The 19,270-nt window shown below is 38.9% G+C and overlaps 2 protein-coding genes across 2 annotated transcripts; one reads left to right on the top strand and one right to left on the bottom strand.

Moving 5' to 3' along the window:
• The first annotated feature begins 505 nt into the window (after positions 1–505).
• Positions 506–15,164, top strand: nit2 (nitrilase family, member 2). Its single transcript, XM_022218996.2, has 10 exons — positions 506–621; positions 751–869; positions 2,163–2,283; positions 3,554–3,642; positions 3,723–3,816; positions 3,898–3,972; positions 4,065–4,143; positions 6,029–6,127; positions 11,811–11,866; positions 12,860–15,164. The coding sequence occupies exons 1-10, from the start codon at positions 594–596 to the stop codon at positions 12,958–12,960; spliced, it is 861 nt and encodes a 286-aa protein (XP_022074688.1). The 5' UTR covers positions 506–593; the 3' UTR covers positions 12,961–15,164.
• Positions 15,088–18,406, bottom strand: LOC110968975 (ICOS ligand-like). Its single transcript, XM_022218999.2, has 5 exons — positions 17,969–18,406; positions 17,554–17,877; positions 16,675–16,959; positions 16,417–16,587; positions 15,088–15,235 (listed from the first exon to the last, which is right to left on the bottom strand). Exons 1-5 carry the CDS (start codon positions 18,126–18,128, stop codon positions 15,162–15,164), a joined length of 1,014 nt encoding a protein of 337 aa, XP_022074691.1. The 5' UTR covers positions 18,129–18,406; the 3' UTR covers positions 15,088–15,161.
• Positions 18,407–19,270: the final 864 nt, after the last annotated feature.

The following is a 19,270-nucleotide window of genomic DNA, read 5'->3' as shown; positions in this document are numbered from 1 at the left end:
TGGTACAGCGACATTAAATTTTAATAAGTTGAAATCATAAGTCAATTCCATGCAAAGAAACAAACTAAATAACAAACAGAAATAATTCAATTGTATCATTACAATTGCTAACACAGTGCCATACCATATTTTTGCCACTTCTCTACGTCTTTTCTAGCTATTGGTAAGAAAAAAAATTAATGGTAAATCGAAATCTGACTAGAGTAGAAATACCTTTAGACATAACTATATGCGTTTTGTGTTTACTATTAACTAATGAGGAAAGTCCTAGATCTTTCACGGACACCGGATTGGTCGGTCAACATCCACCCGTGTGACGTATCTCCGCCTCTAAACTTCATATTAAAGGATCTCTCCTTCGCATGAGCGCCAAAATATGTCACAGAGTCTCTTAATAAAGAATAACAACTGATTCACACCCTATAACAACAATTATTATTGTTTAGCATCGCAGAATTTTGATTTACTGGATCTTGTTATGTCAGCAAGCAGCGTCGGGAATTTACAGACTCTTATATTGAAAAGCGAGCAGCCACCCGGAATCACATGTTCTTTGCTCCGAAGCTCAGAGGTCTGAACTGAACTCCGCGTTCATGTCAACTTTAGCCAAAGTAATGTCCAGTAAGTAAAAAGTTCCCTTATTAATGCGGCGTTTTAATGTTAAATTTCTGACTATAATATTTAAAAAGCGTCCTTCATTTAACGTTGGAGCTGCTCATTTGTCAGTGAAGCGGCTGTTTGTCTCCTCAGAGTTCCGTCTGGCGGTGGTCCAGCTGCAGGTGAGCAGCGTCAAAGCGGACAACCTAAGCAGAGTCCGGAGGCTGGTGAAGGAGGCTGCAGGAGGGGGAGGACAGGTGGTGCTGCTGCCGGTGAGCAGGAGCATGTGTACTACTTTGGAGTCCTTGAACACAACTTTGCACAGCATTTATTTTTTGGGTAATATTGATTATAGTAGTAGAAGCACAAATGCCATTAATACAGCTTCTTCTCATTCAGAATGTCCATGGTCAGGACATTTGATGATGCAGAGTATAGAAGCATAAATACTGGACCTCCTGGGTGCATGGAGCCCTCTGTGTGACCACATAGAGACACAATGTAATGACAAGGAGGAGCAAAATAAATGAAATCAACTACAGACAGAATTGAAATAATTAATTAATCAGAGACTAAGCATGATCCTAAAGGACTACAAGAGATCTAAAATGACCTAGACGGCTACAGAGACACTCAGAATGATCAACAGCTGCAAAGAGACATCACTTGCAATTTTCCACAAGAAGTGTCACCAATATCACTTTGCGCTACTTATTTATATTTCTATAAAATGTCTGTCTGCACTACTTGTTTGTATTGCACTCCTCATTTATTGCACTACTCATTTATATTTTCATATTTCTTTACATATCACTCTGTTATCTGTGTATAAGGAGAGAATTTGTGTGCGGTTTCATTGTACATTGCATGATGACAATAAAACAGATTCTGAGACAACAACCACCAAGAGACTCAGAATGACTACGAAGACAATTAAAGCGAGAATAAAATTACTTAAAACATCTACAAATCATTAAGACAATGACTAAAATGAAACAGAATATTAACACAAATGGATGCAAAACCACTGCAAAGAGCCTCAAACAAGGCCAACTGTGGGATTTGTTTTTTGTTCTCACGTTGTGTGTCTTTCACTCTATATAGGAGGATGTTGGAGCTCTTTAGAAGTCTGTGTCCTGAGGCCTGTTGTCTCGAAATTTAAAGAGGCATTTGTGACTTTATAACACGTAGATATTTAGACATTTCACTGAAGGCAAAGTGCAGTTGAAGCATGCATCCATCCATTATCTATACACCACTTAGTCCTCATTAGGGTCGTGGGGGTTGCAGTTGAAACCATTTTAATTAAACATTGCTCTGTTCCATTAGTAAGCCATAACAGCGAGGCAGCATGCACAGAACCAGGAGCCTAGCCTAAATAGAAAGCAGACAATAATGTTTAATGCTATTAGTGTCAGCACCAGCTATCCACAAACTCACACAACCCAGGTCTCTGTGGAGGTGGCCAGTCATGCACCTCAGACTCCTCGGTTAACTCTGGGAAGATATACAGTCAGCATCCGAAGAGACTGAAACTCACCTGGTTTCTCACCTGTCACTTACAGGAATGCTTCAACTCTCCATATGGGACCAGCTTCTTCTCCTCATATGCTGAGAAGATCCCTGGAGAGTCCACTCAGGTGCTGTCAGAAGCAGCAAAGGAGAATAAGGTGTATCTAGTGGGAGGTAGGAAAGCTTCTGTAGCTGTAGTGACCTACATACATGGAACAGATGAATGAAATGTGTCTGAAGTAGAACTTGTTTTATGAATCTTGAAGTCGCATAAAAATGTTCACAATGGCTTTGTAGTATGACCACGTTTTAGAAATGTTTCACCTTGAGGTCTCATTTAGTTCAGGGATCCCAGACATTAGATAAAATCAGTTTTCAATCCACTTCTCGTTTTGCTGATATGTACACTCACCTTAAACAACTCGTTAAAATCACACAGTCTTATGTAGGCAAATAGGGTCCAAGCAGTCGTAGCAAAGTGCACGTAATGAAGTGGTTGGTGAATAATTATTGGCTTGAATGCCTGATTGTTGTGAATAAATGTGGGGAACTTTTAGCTTTTGTCCACCAGAAGCAGAGTTAATACAGAAACTCAGTGTTATTTATTACCCATGTGTCTGCTGTGGAGTATAAAATTAATTTCCTTTGACTTGTTCCCAGTAGTTTAGAGAAGTATAGGAGAAAAAAAGTAGAGAATTGGGTACAACAGTCAGATAAAATGTCTTTAACTGCCAGTAAACACTGAATGTCACACATGAAAATACCCCTCCAAATATTCAATCAGGCTTTTTTTTTTCCTGTACTGCTTTGTTGCTTCTGCTTGACTGTTTTTATTTTCTCTGTGCACCAGCAAAAGCTTTATCTGTCAGCACTCAAACAGACTGCTTATTATATAGTAGATTAATAAGCTTCTAAGGTTGTAAATGAAGGCAAACTGAGTTGAAGTTTAATCTAAAATTCTCTCTTGTTTATCAGTTTTGAGTCGCATCAAAAGAGGTGAAACATTAAAGACACGCGTAGGAAAGAAAACTACTGTCTGACCTCTTATCTCACCTATTACTTTCATTGTTGTATTATCTGTGTATTATTTACTCGATTAAGCGGTACATTTTTTTGTCTATAAAATGTCAGAAAATTGTGAAAAATATCAAATAGCTCAGGACATCCTTACGTGTCTTGTTTTGTTCACAGAAAGATTAAATTTATTGTCATAGGGAAGGAAAAAATGAAAAAATGTTACCTTTTAAGAACCAAGAACACAGTTGTGGCTTTTTTTCATTTAAATTATTTGAGTATCAAAATAGATGGTGAATAATAGCTTGCAGTTCTACCCCCAGCTGAATAAATTCATCTGGTGCTAAAAAGGGGCTAAATTCAGTGACATAGAGGATGTCAAACTAAAAACACAGTGGAGAAATGAACCATGTGGTTTGTTGTTCATCAGGATCCATCCCTGAAGAGGACGGTGGGAAGTTGTATAACAGCTGTACAGTGTTTGGCCCTGATGGAGAGATGATTCTCAAACACAGGAAGGTTGGTCTGCATCACCCACAGCATGAGTTTATCTGGAGAAATTAAGTTCCTCTAAACCGACTCGTGTTTTCTCCTCCAAGATTCACCTGTTTGACATCGACGTTCCGGGAAAAATCCGCTTCCAGGAATCGGAGACGCTGAGTCCAGGCAACAGTTTGTCGATGTTTGAAACACGTGAGTGGGAGCTCATAGCTGCTGCTTTGTTCCCAGCAGTCTGGACGAGCTTCTTGTTGACCTGATTTCTTTCTCCTGCAGCGTTTTGTAAAGTGGGTGTCGGGATTTGCTATGATATACGGTTTGCGGAGCTCGCACAGATCTACAGCAGGAAAGGTGAGCGGCTGAAACGACTGATCAGATGGCTTCAGTTGTACCGTTGTTGCCGTTTATAGGAGATCCGACTGGGTTTGTCTTTCTGTCTTTAGGCTGCCAGCTGCTGGTTTACCCCGGAGCCTTCAACATGACGACTGGTCCGGCTCACTGGGAGCTGCTGCAGAGGGGGAGGTCAGCAGTCCTAAAAATCTTTTGAGAATTAATTTCATACATATTAAATTTATTAAACCCTTTTCAGATATGTAACATTAGTGATTAAGAACATCTATCCATCCATTATCTATCCACCGCTTAATCCTCATTAGGGTCACGGGGGGGCTGGAGTTTATTCCAGCTGATTTAGGATGAAGAAGAAGGCGTTTCCATCTCCTATTGTGCAGATTAAGTCAAGAACTATCTCAAGAAAGCTTAAAACTTTTTTAAAATTGGAGTCTTATTTCCAGGCAATTATACACCAATGAAATCATCCATCCATTATCTATCCACCACTTTTTAGGGTGGCAGAGGGGCAGGAGTCTATCCCAGCTGACTTACGGTGAAGGCAGGAGACACCCTGGACAGTTTACCAGTCTATCACAGAGCTACATATAGAGACAGTCACACTCACATTCACACCTACAGACAATTTAGAATCACCAATTAACCCCTGCATGTTTTTGGACTGTGGGAGGAAGCCAGAGAACTGCAGAAAGATCCTACATGAGGATGCGAACTGGGATCTTCTAGCTGCAAGGCGACGGTGCAAACCACCGAGTCCCACTTTAGGAACAGTAAAATAAAAACATCCCAACAACTGAGAGGGAGCTCAGGACTCAACCTGCTGCTGTGGAACAAATAATTCAACTGCAGCTTGTAAACTGTGAAGATAAGTACACAGTGTGACCTGCTGCTAGATCCTAATCCATCCTGTCTTCAGCTCAGGAATAATTTATGATTATAAGTTTTTAATGGAGTTACTGCTGCTGTTCCACATTGCTGGATCCTGCTGTTTTTAGAAACTGCAGGTCTTTAATAGACTCAGAGGAAAGACTTCTGCAAACAGCTGGAAGCAACAAACTGAACTTTAGCTACTGTTAACATTTTGTCCTAATCTAAAGAAAAGTGATGCAGAAGGAATAATAATAACAATACTACTACTACTACTACTAATAATAATAATAATAGTCTGTATTGCTGTAACACATTTCAGAACTGGGCTGAACAAGGTACTTTACAAAAATTAAAATATTCACTAGAAAACAGCAATAAAATATTAAAAAGTAGAAAATGAAACACCAGAGCAATAACAGAGCGTCAGAGAAAGAATAAAACGTTTTTCAAAGGCTTGTCTCTTCATTAGGGTTTTTGAAAGGTTTTGAATGAAGAAACTGACTGAAACGTTCTGATATTAAACAGAAGTTTGTTCAAGAGTGTTTGGGCTGAATCATAAAAGCATGATTCTTTAACACAAAATTGAGGTTGGACTTTGGCCTTTTTTCAGTAACTTTTTCCCAGATATCAGGGCTCAGGGTGCAGAATGTTGTGGTGAAAGTTCAGATTTGTAGTGTTGAGCCAGATCGTGTGGAGATTCAAAAGTGATTAACAAGGTTCAATATGAGAATTTTTAACCATCTAAAGTAGATTTTCTCATCCATGGAAGGAAGTTAATATCCTGTCAGGGTTATTTCCAGGTGAAAGTGATCCTGACTGATGTTCAGAAGCTGCAGCGTTGAATAAATCCAAGCAGCATGTCGAATTTTCATGCACGTTAGCTCCAGTTTCCTTTTTTGGGGATTATTATAGTTCTATTACAAGAATAATACGTCAGATTTAGAAGATCATGCTTTACAACAATGTGTAGTTGTATAATCATATTTAATAGATACATTGATTTCCTAATAATAATTTGCATCACAGCTGCTTAAGATGATGTTTATTCATTCATTGACAACGATGTGATAAATATTAATCAAGTGTATTTTTGGGGGTTTTCCCAAACTAGAAGAAAAACAAAAAGATTCTTGAGCTACATTTAACTGCTTCATAATTAAACATAATGTTATTGTGTCCTCTGCAGGGCGCTTGATAACCAAGTGTACGTGGCCACGGCATCACCTGCCAGAGATGAAAGTGCCTCCTATGTGGCCTGGGGTCACAGCACTGTTGTAAACCCCTGGTAAGAAAACAAGACATTTACTATTGGAGGCATAGATGTGATGGTATGAACACATTTATAGTGTAGTAATACTTTATTTATTCATTTTCATCCTTCATTCTTGTATATATTGTATATATTTTTATTATAATTATTTACTGTATGTTGCTGCTGTAACACAGGAAATTTCCCCTGACATGGGGAGCAATAAAGGATTATCTTATAATTAACAAAAAGGAGTAAGACCAGGAGGGTGTTCCAAAGATGCAAGAGTTTGAAGGGAGTTCACTTGTGTCAGTAAAACCAACAGTATTCAGGTATTCCTCAAGATAATATCTGTTTAGTATAAGTTCTGAATTCTGGTTCTGATATAGCATCAGCAAGATAAAACTACCAAACACTGCAGTATTGAATTTGTTCTCTGTGAGAGTAATGTAGGTGTGTACACCAGTCAGCCACAACATTAGAACAACTGACAGATGAAGTTAAATCCGCTAATTATCTTATTACAATGGCTTCTGTCAAAGGGTGGAGCGTATTAGGCAGCACATGAACACTCAGGGTGTGTTCCAGTATTAATGCTACTATGTAGTATACCTTAAAATAAAATAAAATGTCCCAATGTACAGTATGTCCAACGTAATATGCCACAATTTCCAGGATTTCTTACTACATCCTGTCAGACTTTTCAGTTTATAGGCCTTTGTGTGTTTTTTTTTTCCTGGACATTTTAACCCACAATCCTCTGTGCAGTTCTGTTACATATGATGCCGATGTCCTGTGTAAGTATAAACAAGCTTGAGCCGGCGAGCGTGCACAGACAGATAACAGCTTATTTCACTTTACAGACTGCGACAGTCAAATGTTATGGTGTAATATTATAGCAAAGTAGTAAGTCCCAGCTGTATGCATAAAAACAGAGCAAACTTTGTGAGGGCAGCTTCAATACGTACTTAAAGTAAAGAGAAAAAGTGTACAATTTGGAAATACAGCCAGAGTCTTGAAGTTGATTAAAGCAGGAAAAATGAGCAGCGTGAGGATCTGAGTGACTTTGACAAACTCTGATGACTAGACAGCTGGGTCAGAGCAGGCTGTTCCTGGTGTTTAGTACCAAAAGTGGTCCAAGGAAGGACAGCCGGTCATGGACACCCAGCTCTCCTAGATTTGTGTGGGAAGTGAAGCCTGGACCATTGTGGTCTAATCTAACTTAAAAGCTGCTGTTGCATGAACGGCTGAAAACCTTGATGCTGCTATAGAGAAGAGGTGTCAGAACTCACCAACAGAGCTGCTGGGTGAGCAACAGAATCGAACCATGAAGCAATGAAAAAAACCTAATCTGGTCTGCATCATTAAATGACAGCAGGATGCATTCTGGGTGGAAGCCAAATGATGTAGGCAGGATGTTGCTCTGAGCATTAAAATTGTGCATTCATGTGGATGTTATGGTGACACATTACACCTACCGAAAAATAGCTGCGGACCATGTCCTCGTCCTCATGAGTCCAAGGTGATGACCTGGACCCCAAATTCAGGTCAAACATTGTTAATTCCATCAAGCGTTTATAGGATGTGCTGGAAAAACAAGTCAGTACTTCAAAAATGTGCTGCTGGCATCATAGATCTGGGGTTTTAATGTTGGGGCCGATTAGTGGATTTTATCATTTGATTATTATTATTACAGATGTATGAGCTTTTAAGTACCATTGTGCTGCTGAACTGCTCTATATTCAGTTGTGTAAGTTATCACAGTTATATGGAAAACTAAATACAATCCTTGCACTAAATCCACAATAAAAAGAACCCTTTTCCAGATGTGAATGCACTTTTTGTTATTCATAAACAAAGTCAAGCAGTAACTGTAGAATTGTTCCACAAACTAAAAGAGTATAAGACTCAAAATGAGTAGGTAATAATCAAAGTAATGGGAAAAATAGAAGATAAAGTAAGAGGCAGCGTAAATAATCCTGGCTCATACAGGTTTCTCGTGGTGTTTTTATAAGTCTGATAAAGGTGTTCGCAGAATGTCAATGTAGGTCAAGCAGGGCTGCCAAATCTTCAGAAAGGTGGTGTATTCGTTTCTTAGAGTGTACATAATCTTTTCGAGTGGGATACAGCTGTTCATTTCCATTAACCATGTAGTAGTGGGGAGATGGGAGTCAGACTTCCATGTCACCACTGGCAGTGCACAAAGCTATTTCAAAAAGGTAGTGTCCACAGATACGGACCCGTACCCGTAGCCTGTGGCCTATGGATACGGCACTTTCCCTTAACATAAATATTAATGAGCCGTACATAAATATTAATGAGCCGGCTGATGAACGAGCTTCGTGATTGGCTGTTAATCCGACGGACATACATATTATAATCCGACGGATATGGGAGACGCCAGCGTGTCGTCATTTGCTATGGTCACGTGGTACAAGACTGCTACTGGTTGGCAAGAACAGGCAGTAACATAACGGCTTGCTACGAGAACGGTATCGGGTTTGAAACAAATACGTAAAGTTATCGCTTTTCATGAATGAAATTGCTCATGTATTTACCACAGTGGTAATAGCGTGTGTAGTTGTTGGTTGTACGAAGCGTTTTGAGAAGGGATCAGGCTTGAAATTTCACCGAATACCGATGTCAGGAGAGAGAAGATGGCGGTGGCTAAAGCCATCAACAGGAAAAATTGTACCCCAGTAAGCAGCAGAGATCGTGTTTGTGGCTCCCACTTTTCTTCAGGTAAACTATTCAACAGTTTAGCATGTTTAGTATGTCTAACTTTGAGCGTATTTACCAAAAGATATTGATTTTGTGTCGCATCCTTCGCGTGAAGCGATCTCTACACTTTTGGTTTGGTTCAGTGTTGTCATGTGTTACCGATCGCTTTTTAGGCGATGAAAGTATACTAAAGTCGAATGAAGCATATTCAATAACATCTCCTTAAGCCAGTAGCCTCCTATTTGTAACCATATGTGTTTCTGTATGTGTCTAGCGATCGTTTTTTAGAATTGTCCTATTTTCGATCACCAATGCTGTGCGTCTGTTACTGTTACATAGAAGCCATACTGGAGACAAAAAATACAGCAACTTCTTGACGTTTCTTTGACATCTTGTTGAAGATTAACAGAAGATATATTATTTTTAATTCATAATTATATATTTTTGGGTGGGTGAACTGCCCAGCGGTGTCAATCAATCAAAAATAAATGTCGGTGAAGGAAATGTCCGGCCAGAATGAAGGATCGTCAACCCGCCCAGTCTTCAAATTGTAGGGGTCTGGCAAGGTTTTACTGTTTCCCTGATGTCTCAGCTTACTCACGTATATTTGTCGGGCCTCAGGTGATAAGGATTGAGCATAATCGGACAATTTCACGAAAGGATAGTTCGCATTGCTATCATCAGCCATTGTTCCTCTGGTTCCTCTTGCCAACCAGCGCCGTAATCACGTGACTTCGTGACGTCACTATTTGTAAACACTGGCGTCTCCCATAGATATTAATGAGCCGGCTAAGCTGATGAAGGCGCTTCTGTGATTCGAGGTGAATCTGCGGAATGAATGGCGGAACTAACAGCCAGCAAACTACAAGTATTTTTTTACCTTCAAAAGTAGCGACAGACTATTACATATTAACAACCTAAACAAAACCCTGACGTATTTTCTGCGTCTGTCAACACAGACCCTATCACAGTCACTTTAATGTTAGCGGACTCTGTTGAATGGCTAATTTACATCACCACAAACAAATCTCACAATATCACAGTAAATCGAGTTTGTGGGGTTTTTTAATTCATGCCGAATTAAAGAGCTGCTCCTCACCATTCAGGAGTGTTTGTTTCATATTCGACATCCTTAATTTTATCTTGTAAATTAGCGTCCGAAATTAAATGGGAACATTTGCAATGGAGTTCGTCTGCCGATTCCACCACTGAACGCGGTAAACTAATTAATAGGAACTGGACTTCAAACAATTTAGACACGGCGTCTAAAAGCGTAAAAACTACATTGTCTACGTAAAGTGTGAGAGGAGACGGTGTATTTTTAGTTAAATTATACAATGTTCGCCGTCAAAGTCATTCATATAAACTGCCTGTAATGTGCAGCAAATAGTAGTTAACCGGCGCCAGCTCTTCAGTGACCTTAACGGTCCGTACCTCTAGTACAGATGCTACGGGTACGGGTCCGTACCTCTAGCATCAACCTTTCAAAAAATCTCTTCTGGGAGTTCTTAAAATGTGCTTTAATGGTTGTAATGTTCCCCAGTAGACAAATTTGTAGGTCCAATGTGAAGGAAAATCCTGCAAGTAACTGTAGCATTCTGAGCGAACGTTTTCTTATCGTATAAAGCCAGCATGTTGTGGCCTCAGTTTGGCAGATATCAAAGCGTGCACATGCTTTCTGTAACCAGCTGAGTTGCTCTGTTCCTGTTTATTTTCACACACTCTTCCTGCAGTTCACTTCAAGTTCTGTGCTATTTTTAGGGTATCAAACGCACGTAGCATTTTTTAAATCTCCTCACATATTTTCAGTGTGGCAGTTTGTGTTATACTAATGTCGGAGTATTAATCTTGAAGCCAGATTCTTGTCAGTTTCTCCGCTGGCTGAATCCTGAGTTTGCTGATATTTAGTGGAATTCATTCTTCTCTATGTCAGTGCAACGTTTTCTGTTCCACTGGCTGCTACAGGAACCCAAAGCAGAATGTTTCCACCTCCATGTTTAACAATTAGCTTTCATGAAATGGAAATGAAGTGGAACAGCTCCACCTCTAGTGTCGCCTGAACTTTCCTGCGGCTCCTCTGCCGTTAAACCTGAAAGTTTTCTTGCTCTTCCAGATCTTGACGTCCACAGTCCCACTTAAATGCCTTTCCTTAGTGACATTTCAAACTGTGAAATTTGCTTCATCTGTCTTTGTCTTGGAAGCATCAGTTCACATATTTAGATTCTCAGTCCGTCGCTTCGAGCAGACGGTGGTTGTTTAGTGTCACCACGAGGTTTGAGGAATCAGATCTGAAAATGTCATCAGTTGGTAATTCCAAGCAGCAGCTCTGCAGGGAGGGTGGCCAAACTTTTGCACCTGCTGCAATTAGTGTTTCATTTTAGCCTATTTTAAGGTCATGAATAAACTGTAGTGATGCATTAACATCTGAAAAGGCTTTTTTTAAAGTTGTGTTTGCTGCAGCCGTTATATTGACATCTTTTCACTTAAAAAAAAACAACAAAATTAGTATGTTGCTAAGGGAAGCCCAGACTTTCCCAAACAACTGTATTTAGCAGTACACCGTATAATATTTAATTAACAGCATGTCAATCTGCACCTCGATGATTTGGGGTTGTGTTTTTTGTTTGAGTTTTAGTTTATTTGGCAGGATTTTTTGTTCTTTCTGCGCATTTCTTGTCCTTATTTGTGCTTGAGAACTATGAGGGCTGCGTTGGCAATTATATATGAAAGTTGGAAGCATTTTCAGTGCATATTCAGGAGATTCATGCAGTTATTATGCAGTAGCCTATTAATGTCATATCTGTGCATACTGTCAGTAAATGTGAGTAAAATCCAGACTTTGCTTATCCCGTATGGATGCATGAAACACAGACCACTAGTCCTGTGAGAAAAGAGCTTCAGTGACATTTGATGTTGATCCTAAACCTTCGCTGTCCGACTACATCTCGTGCTGATATTTCAGGTGCAGATTTGTGATTGTCGCTCTCTGTTCTTACAGGGGAGAAGTCGTCTCCAAGGCAGGACCAGAGGAAGCCATTATTTACGCCGACATCGGTGAGTAGAAGAGCTGTTTGCGTCTCTGCAGACCGTAGGTGGACTCCTGTCACATTAAAACTTCTTCCATTCATCGCTTCTTGACAGCGATGCTTTGACGCCGTTTGTTGTTTCGCCGACTCAGCGTCGTATCAGCTGTTTGCTCGTGTCTGGTGTGATATCTGAGACACATTTGATCAGATTGTGATCAACATAAATGGAAAGATGGGACTCTGGACTGTACAAGAGTTTCATTTTTGCATGAGAAGAACTAATTTGCTGTTGTTGAGACTGGACAGAATAACAGCAAGTCAGGGGTAGTTGTGGTAGTTAATAAACCAGAGTATGCTGTTGTTGACTGTCTACTCGTACATCTACAGCATTACAGTGCACTAACAGCACAAGCAATAGACGCAGTAGGAGCATCTGGGTCAATATATAGTTGCAGAACTTTCTGTAACATAGTTGACATTTTTGCTGTTTTCAGTTCTAAAATCAACATGGCCGCCTGTAGCCAAACACCACATGGCATTTTTAGAGAAAGATTCTGCTAAAATATTATATATACAATACCAGTAAAATTGAAACTTATTCATAAAGATATTTTAGTAAACCTGTTGGCATGCCATAAATCCACACTTGACTCACACACTACTTTATATTAAATAACTCAGAAAGGCTTGGAGTCTTCCAGTCTTTTCTTCAGGAGGAAATGACATCATGTGGAGCAGGTCATGTGATCTGGAATTAACACACTTCCTTGAGAGGTGTTTTTGATATAAAATTTAATATATTGCCAAAAAAGTAATATCTGTCATGATTATCTCAACTTAATAAAAAGAACACAATCAAAACTATTTTTGAATAAACTCATGTTATTTTTGTTTGGCTGATTAGAAGGTGGTTGTTTTTAAATTTGGACGGTTATTTCATTGACATTTTAGTGATATCCAGTCGCCTTCTTTATATTCCTATTTTGTACTGAACCTCTCTGCATGTGTCTCTCGTCTCCAGATCTGCAGTATTTGTCCGACATCCGGCAGCAGATTCCGATCACAGCTCAGCGGCGGGACGACCTCTACGCTGTGACGTCAACACAGGAAGGATCAGGCTGAGCGCTGTCACCTGTGGTCCTGTTCGCCAACTGTGGCTGAAATGATTCACGCTGAACTGTACGTTAATTCTCGTCCAGATGATTTGATTCTTTGAAAGTCGATTGAGGATCGATTGGGTGAAGTTCTGGTGCGCTTCGTTCATTTGACCAGCTAAAGGCAGATCTTGTGTTGCATGAGGAAGGCGTGTCCCTCCCAGCACACACTGGGGAAGTACATTGGTGGATGACAGTCTCATTTCTGCATTTTACTGCTGTTTTGCAAAACGTTGTGCTACATAATGTTCCTACAATTTCCAGTAAAATGAGTCATCTATTATTTTTTCTAATCAGTTTCAGTGAGCAAATAAATTCTGTTTTGAATGGACCTGAACATTAGAGAAGAAGCAACAGTGTAGAGTTACATTTAATCCATTTTAAGGCAGGAAGAGATTACTGCCATGGAAAACCCCTCTAAATGCTTAGCTTTGATATACAGCATGCACTCCATGTTCTTCCACATAGGACCTTTGTTAATGTAATGAAATTACAACCAAATGAATAACCTCTTGCCTTACTCTCCCTCATCCAAGCATGTAGGAGAACTTTCATTGACCACTAGAAATGTGAAAGTCTGTCTTTAAAGTCAGTGTTTTGTTTTCAGATCTGGGTGACTGTAGAGAAATGGAGAACTCTGTAGACACAAAGGGCTCATTGTAGTTTAGCGAAAACACAGCACTTCCCTCTTTCAGATAATTATACACCAATGAAAGCACGATTCTGAATATTATGTTCAATTTCTGCAGGAAGAGCCTCTTAAATCGTTCACACTGGACCTTTAAATACCACATGTTCAGACCTCATTTGTCAGAATCTTTAAAAATGTTGTTTTATATTTTATCATGTATAATGATGAATAATAATTACATAAACAGATTATACCAGTTTCTGACTGACCTATTTTGTCATCTACAATTATCAGTCTTTCATTGTATCTCTAAAAATGTGAACCATTGATATTTGACTGTTAAAGGATTCCAGCTTCATTTTAAACCAGCTTCAAAGAATCAAAAAATCGAAGGAAATTACCAGCATTATAATCTCAGTTAACAGATGGGGAACAGGAACAAGGAGAAGCAAAGGCACAACACAAAACACTGCAACAGATCTCTGCTGCAGAATGTTGAGACTCATAGTTGTGGAAACAAGTTGCAGTTCGGACAATCATTGTTGCATGATTTGAGAGCAGTAAAGCTGCAGACTCACTTCTTAGGAAAGGAACTGAGTTTTTTATGTGTAGCTCTGAAACCCCTCAAGAAAACTGCTGACTTTAGGTGAGAAATTAAGTCGTTAATCATTTCAGGTAACAGTTAAACGTGAAAATTTACCTCCATTTTTTTTGACGCGCTCAATTTTTTAAAAAAAATGCCTCCATTTTTAGTGCAAGTTGTTCTTACTGGAATCTTTCACGTCTATAGAAACCTTTTTGTTTCTACAGACGTGTTTGACTTCTTTTTTTTGTCTTTTTGTTCATTTTGTTTAATTTATGATTTTCTTTATTTTGGCTTCAGAGATTTAAAGCCTAAAGAAAGTGTTTGCTTTTCCACTGATCATTAACGGGTCTATGAGGTGAAATGTTAAAAAAGTTTCCGCAGTTGGTTTGAGAATCTTTATTAAAAGTTGAAATACAACAACCCTGTGTGAGGAGAAAAAGTGATCACTGAACATAAACTGATGCCCCAGAACTGAACTTACAGTGGTGGAAAAAGTGTTCGGAAATATTGCATTAAGAATCACTCTTGGTCTTCAAGTGCAGTTTCTTTTAGTACAATAACAGCAATAATACTAAACAAATCCTTAAAAAAGCCATTAAAAACTTACATTTGATTGGCTCCACAAAAACAAGAAAATTTGAGTATTGAGTCATTTTGGTAGAATTTAGTTTTGTTAGTTTTTCACAAAAAATAAAAAAAATATCATTTGTGTTTTTTTGTGTCTGTCTAATGCAGCCACACCTTTTGAGACACAAAAAAAGATTTTTACACAAATATTTTGAGATTGTATAAAATTTCAAGAGTGTTTGAAAACTTTTTTTTCCACCACTGTATGTGAAACCCGCCTGACTGAATATTTAAGTGGTGACCATAACAAATACATATTTACATATCAGTGCTTTGTTGCCTTGCGGCTGAAAAATAAAAAGTGACAGTTCATAGATTCAGAATTTCACACGTCTGTCTCCTTTGACTCCTGTCTCATCATTTCAGCTTCCTCTTTGTACCGACGTCGTCTTTTGTATCCTGATGGGGAAAAAATGCATTTCAGTCACAAAAACATTTTTAATTTGGAAACACTCTCTCTGTATAATCTATAATAGCTTCTTGGTTAGACCCACTTAACATTGAGTTTCTGTATTTATACTAAGGGATGGATTTGAGTACTTATTTGGCCTCTATAAAGGAAATACAAGTGCTGTGTAAATTGTATTTTCTCAACCAAAGTTTGTTCAATTTCAACAAAAAGTCAATCAATGACCAATAATGGTGCTTTTTATGATTCATTGCTCTTATTGGTTCTTTTAACCACAAGATATTTAACCTGATTTAGATCCTGTTACAGATTTAAAAAATATATTGGACATTATATTTTTGGTAGAGCCTTATTTTATGTAGATAAAGGCAAAAAAGTAAAGATGCACGATGTTCAATTTTTTTCTGGTATTTTCCAACTTGTTCTTGGCTGACTGCCTTTGCTGATACAGATTTAGGTACTTTTTTTTTTTTTTACCATGGCTTCTATTATGATGGAAAGTGCAAATATAAAATATTATTATGATTCAATTGCACACATTTACTAGACAAAATACCACTTAAACATACAACAAAAATATACCATATTTTTATTTTTATGTAATATTTTCTCTTTGTGGTTATTTTGGGTGTTTCTGTTGACGTATTTGACCCATTCATGGTCATCTGAGCTCTTTTTGGGGTGATTATATAAGTTTTTTGAGCTGAATTTGCATTTTTATTGCAATTTCACATGTTTTGTGGTGATTTTGGAGGGTTTCCTGGCATAGTTGAACCTTTCAAAGGTTTTGGCTCTTTTTGGGGTGATTTTGTTTTTTTGTGACAATTTTGGCTGTTTTTGTGGTAATTTTCCAGCTTTTAAGTTGTTTTAGTTGCAGTCTTTGTATAAAACACTAGATGACAGCTTAATGTGCTTTTGTCAAATGCAGCTTTTGAGCACTTTAAAAAAAACACTAAGATACACACAAGGTAGAGAACAACTTTGATCTCTGTAATATTCCCACTTTAAGGACAAGAAATGTTGGGTTGTGTTAAGGCTGACATGAAAACAGAAGGTGTTAAACTCTGTCTTCTCGTACTTAACATTTGTTCTAGATTTTCTGTTTACTGGACTTTTTAGGAAATGAAGTGACAGATAAAAACTCTTTATGGTGTGTGTGTGACCGGCCCACCTCTCTGTGTTTGCTGGTATTCCTTCTTCTTCCTCTTACTGATCCGGTCCAGGTGGATCTGGTACCAAACCCCCACTATCACCAAGACGCCCACCACCGCACACAGAGCCGTGCTGAAGATCCACATGGCCTCGGAGGCTCGGCTCACCACGGGGCCGCTGGGCGTTCCGTCTGAACCAGAATCACAAATTAGTGACCTGCCTCTGTGTGTTGAAGTCTTACCGAATAAACAAAAACGACTCAAACAAAACGACTCACAGCTGGTGGACGTCTGCGTCTCATTCATGGACGGGTTCTCTATGATGCACGTCACGCTGGAGTCTCTGGAAATGTTGACCGTCAGGTGGCTGGTGATGTTGTAGAGGCGGGAGTCGGTGAGCGATGCTGCCAGGGTCCTCACTGAGCCTTCGGGGGGCTCATCGGTGTCGTTGATGAGCCAGTAGACTACAGGTTGAGGGTAACCGCCGCTGGACTGACAGTGGAAGGACGTCTCCTGGCCCTCGACTGCTTCTTCCCTGTGGAGGTCTGGGAAGCTGAAACTGGCTGCAAACAACCAGCAAAGACAAGAGTTCCTTATTCTGTGTGCTTATATCGTATTTTATTGTCTTATCCTCTCTTTTTGTACCTGAACTTGGTTCTTCTCCCAGCATGATTTGCACCTTATTTTTCTTACATGTCATTTGTGTGATTATATACACTACCATTTGAAGTTTTGGGGTCACTTAGAAATGTCCTTATTTTTGAAAGAAAGGCAGTTTTATTCATGAAGATAACATTAATCAGAAATACAGTCTAGACATTGTTAATCTGGTAAATGACTATTGTAGCTGGAAACGGCTGATTTTCAATGGGCTATCTCCATAGGGGTACAGAGGAACATTTCATCAACCATCTCTCCTGTGTTCTAATGCTACATTGTGTTAGCTAATGGTGTTGAAAAGCTAATTGATGATTACAAAACCTTTGTGCGATTTTGTTAGCACATGAATAAAAGTGTGAGTTTTCATGGAAAACATGAAATTGTCTGGGTGGATCCAAGCTTTTGAGCGGTAGTCTATCTATCTATCTATCTATCTATCTATCTATCTATCTATCTATCTATCTATCTATCCATCTATCTTTGTCTTTGGCACTGACCTGCTATCCTGAGACACACTTTGCACACCAGCGACCTCTGATTCTCCCCTGAAATGATGAAAAAACTGTAAGAAACGTTGTCCTGCTTGGGATCAGCTTCTGGCAGCTCCAGAGAGAAGTTTCCAGTTTGTGTAGCATCAGTGTGGACCGTGGCTCTGTTCATGCTCCATATCTGAATGTTTCCATCCTCTTCCCACACTGATCTGAGCACCACTTCATCCTCTCTCCTCCACTCAATGGAATAATTCGCTAAAGTTAGTAAGTCAGGGTAAAAGCAGGGCAGAGACACCGGGCGTCCCACTATACCAAGAACACAGTCCTCCCCTGTAGAAGCAAGACAAACAAACGCATGTAAAATCAGAGTTGTGACTCCTCACCTCAGTATGTGATCTACATGACCAGACAGTCATCTTACCCAGACAGGCGCACATACACAGGAAGCTGAGCAGGAGTCCAGTGTGCCACAGAGCCGCCGGCATCCTCCGCCGAGCGCACATTTGCGCACAAAACACATTCAAATACACTTTACTATTGGTACTATTAACCCAAAACACGTCCATGACTCCGAAAATCATGGAACAGTCTGACTTCACCGCCTTGTGCTCCGCTCGTTCCAGCTCTTACGCACAGGAGTTCATCACCAGTCATGTTGCAGCTTGTTGTGCCATACCTGTCTGCTCTGTCTTATCCTGTCTGATTTAAATGACGAAAAATACCTCTACTGGTTTTAAAATAATTAGTTTCCCACGCAGAATAAGCGTAAAAAACACGAGGTTCCTCAGTATCAGTCAGAAAATATCCGGTTAGGAGTCATTGCGCGGATATTGGTTCGACCTGTCTGACTTCTTTTCAGGTCACACACACCCATTATGATGTAGGAGGCGTGATGCCATAAAAAAAAAAAAAAACAAAAAAAAAACAAACATAGATCTGATATTGCTCAAATTGTTAGATAATTTTTTTTCCACAGAAGACATACCTAATTCTATTTTATGTATTTTTTTCATTTTTCATTAGATGTTTAATAATGATTGGGAAAAAAACAGAAAAAACAAACAAACAAACAAAGAAACAACAATCCGTGTTAAAATAGTGTTTTGGCTATATTTTCATGGGGATAAATATCTTATGCATTTTATAAATCTCCCTGAGTCTGAAGAATTTGAAAGACAGTCATTGTTTTTGTTGTAGTAATGTTTGGAGTTTTTGTTGTATTTAAACTAATTCCATTTCAACTCCTTTTTTCGTCGTCGTCGTTGTTGTTTACTTTGTGATTTTTAGACTTCATTCATTTAATTGTTATTGCCACATTTTCCCACTTCCTGTTCTGCAATTATTTAATATATAATGTTTTTAGCAGTCACGTTCTTGAAAACAGAAAAAACGTCTATTTTATGAGTCATAATAACCATACTGATCATTTTTTGAAGCAATGTAATATTCAGACTCATTTTTGTGCTGCTAGAAAGCTCTAGTTGCAACTGGCTGTTAATATTTGTCCGTCTAAGCCAGCAGATGAGACGAAACGTGTAGATAATCAGAAATAAAGTTACAATGAACAACTTTAGATAAGACATAACTGGCTAAAGTAATAAAAAAGCTAAGTTAGGTCCACTAGGGGCGGAGTCAATCGTGTTACCATAGTGATGCCCCTTTTTAATACATCTGTAAACTTGTATTTTTGTTTCATGACTATGTTAAGTATGATATTTAACTC

Source organism: Acanthochromis polyacanthus, chromosome 4, assembly GCF_021347895.1.
Source record: "Acanthochromis polyacanthus isolate Apoly-LR-REF ecotype Palm Island chromosome 4, KAUST_Apoly_ChrSc, whole genome shotgun sequence".
NCBI lineage: Eukaryota > Metazoa > Chordata > Actinopteri > Pomacentridae > Acanthochromis > Acanthochromis polyacanthus.
This window is presented reverse-complemented; position numbering and strand designations above follow the sequence as displayed.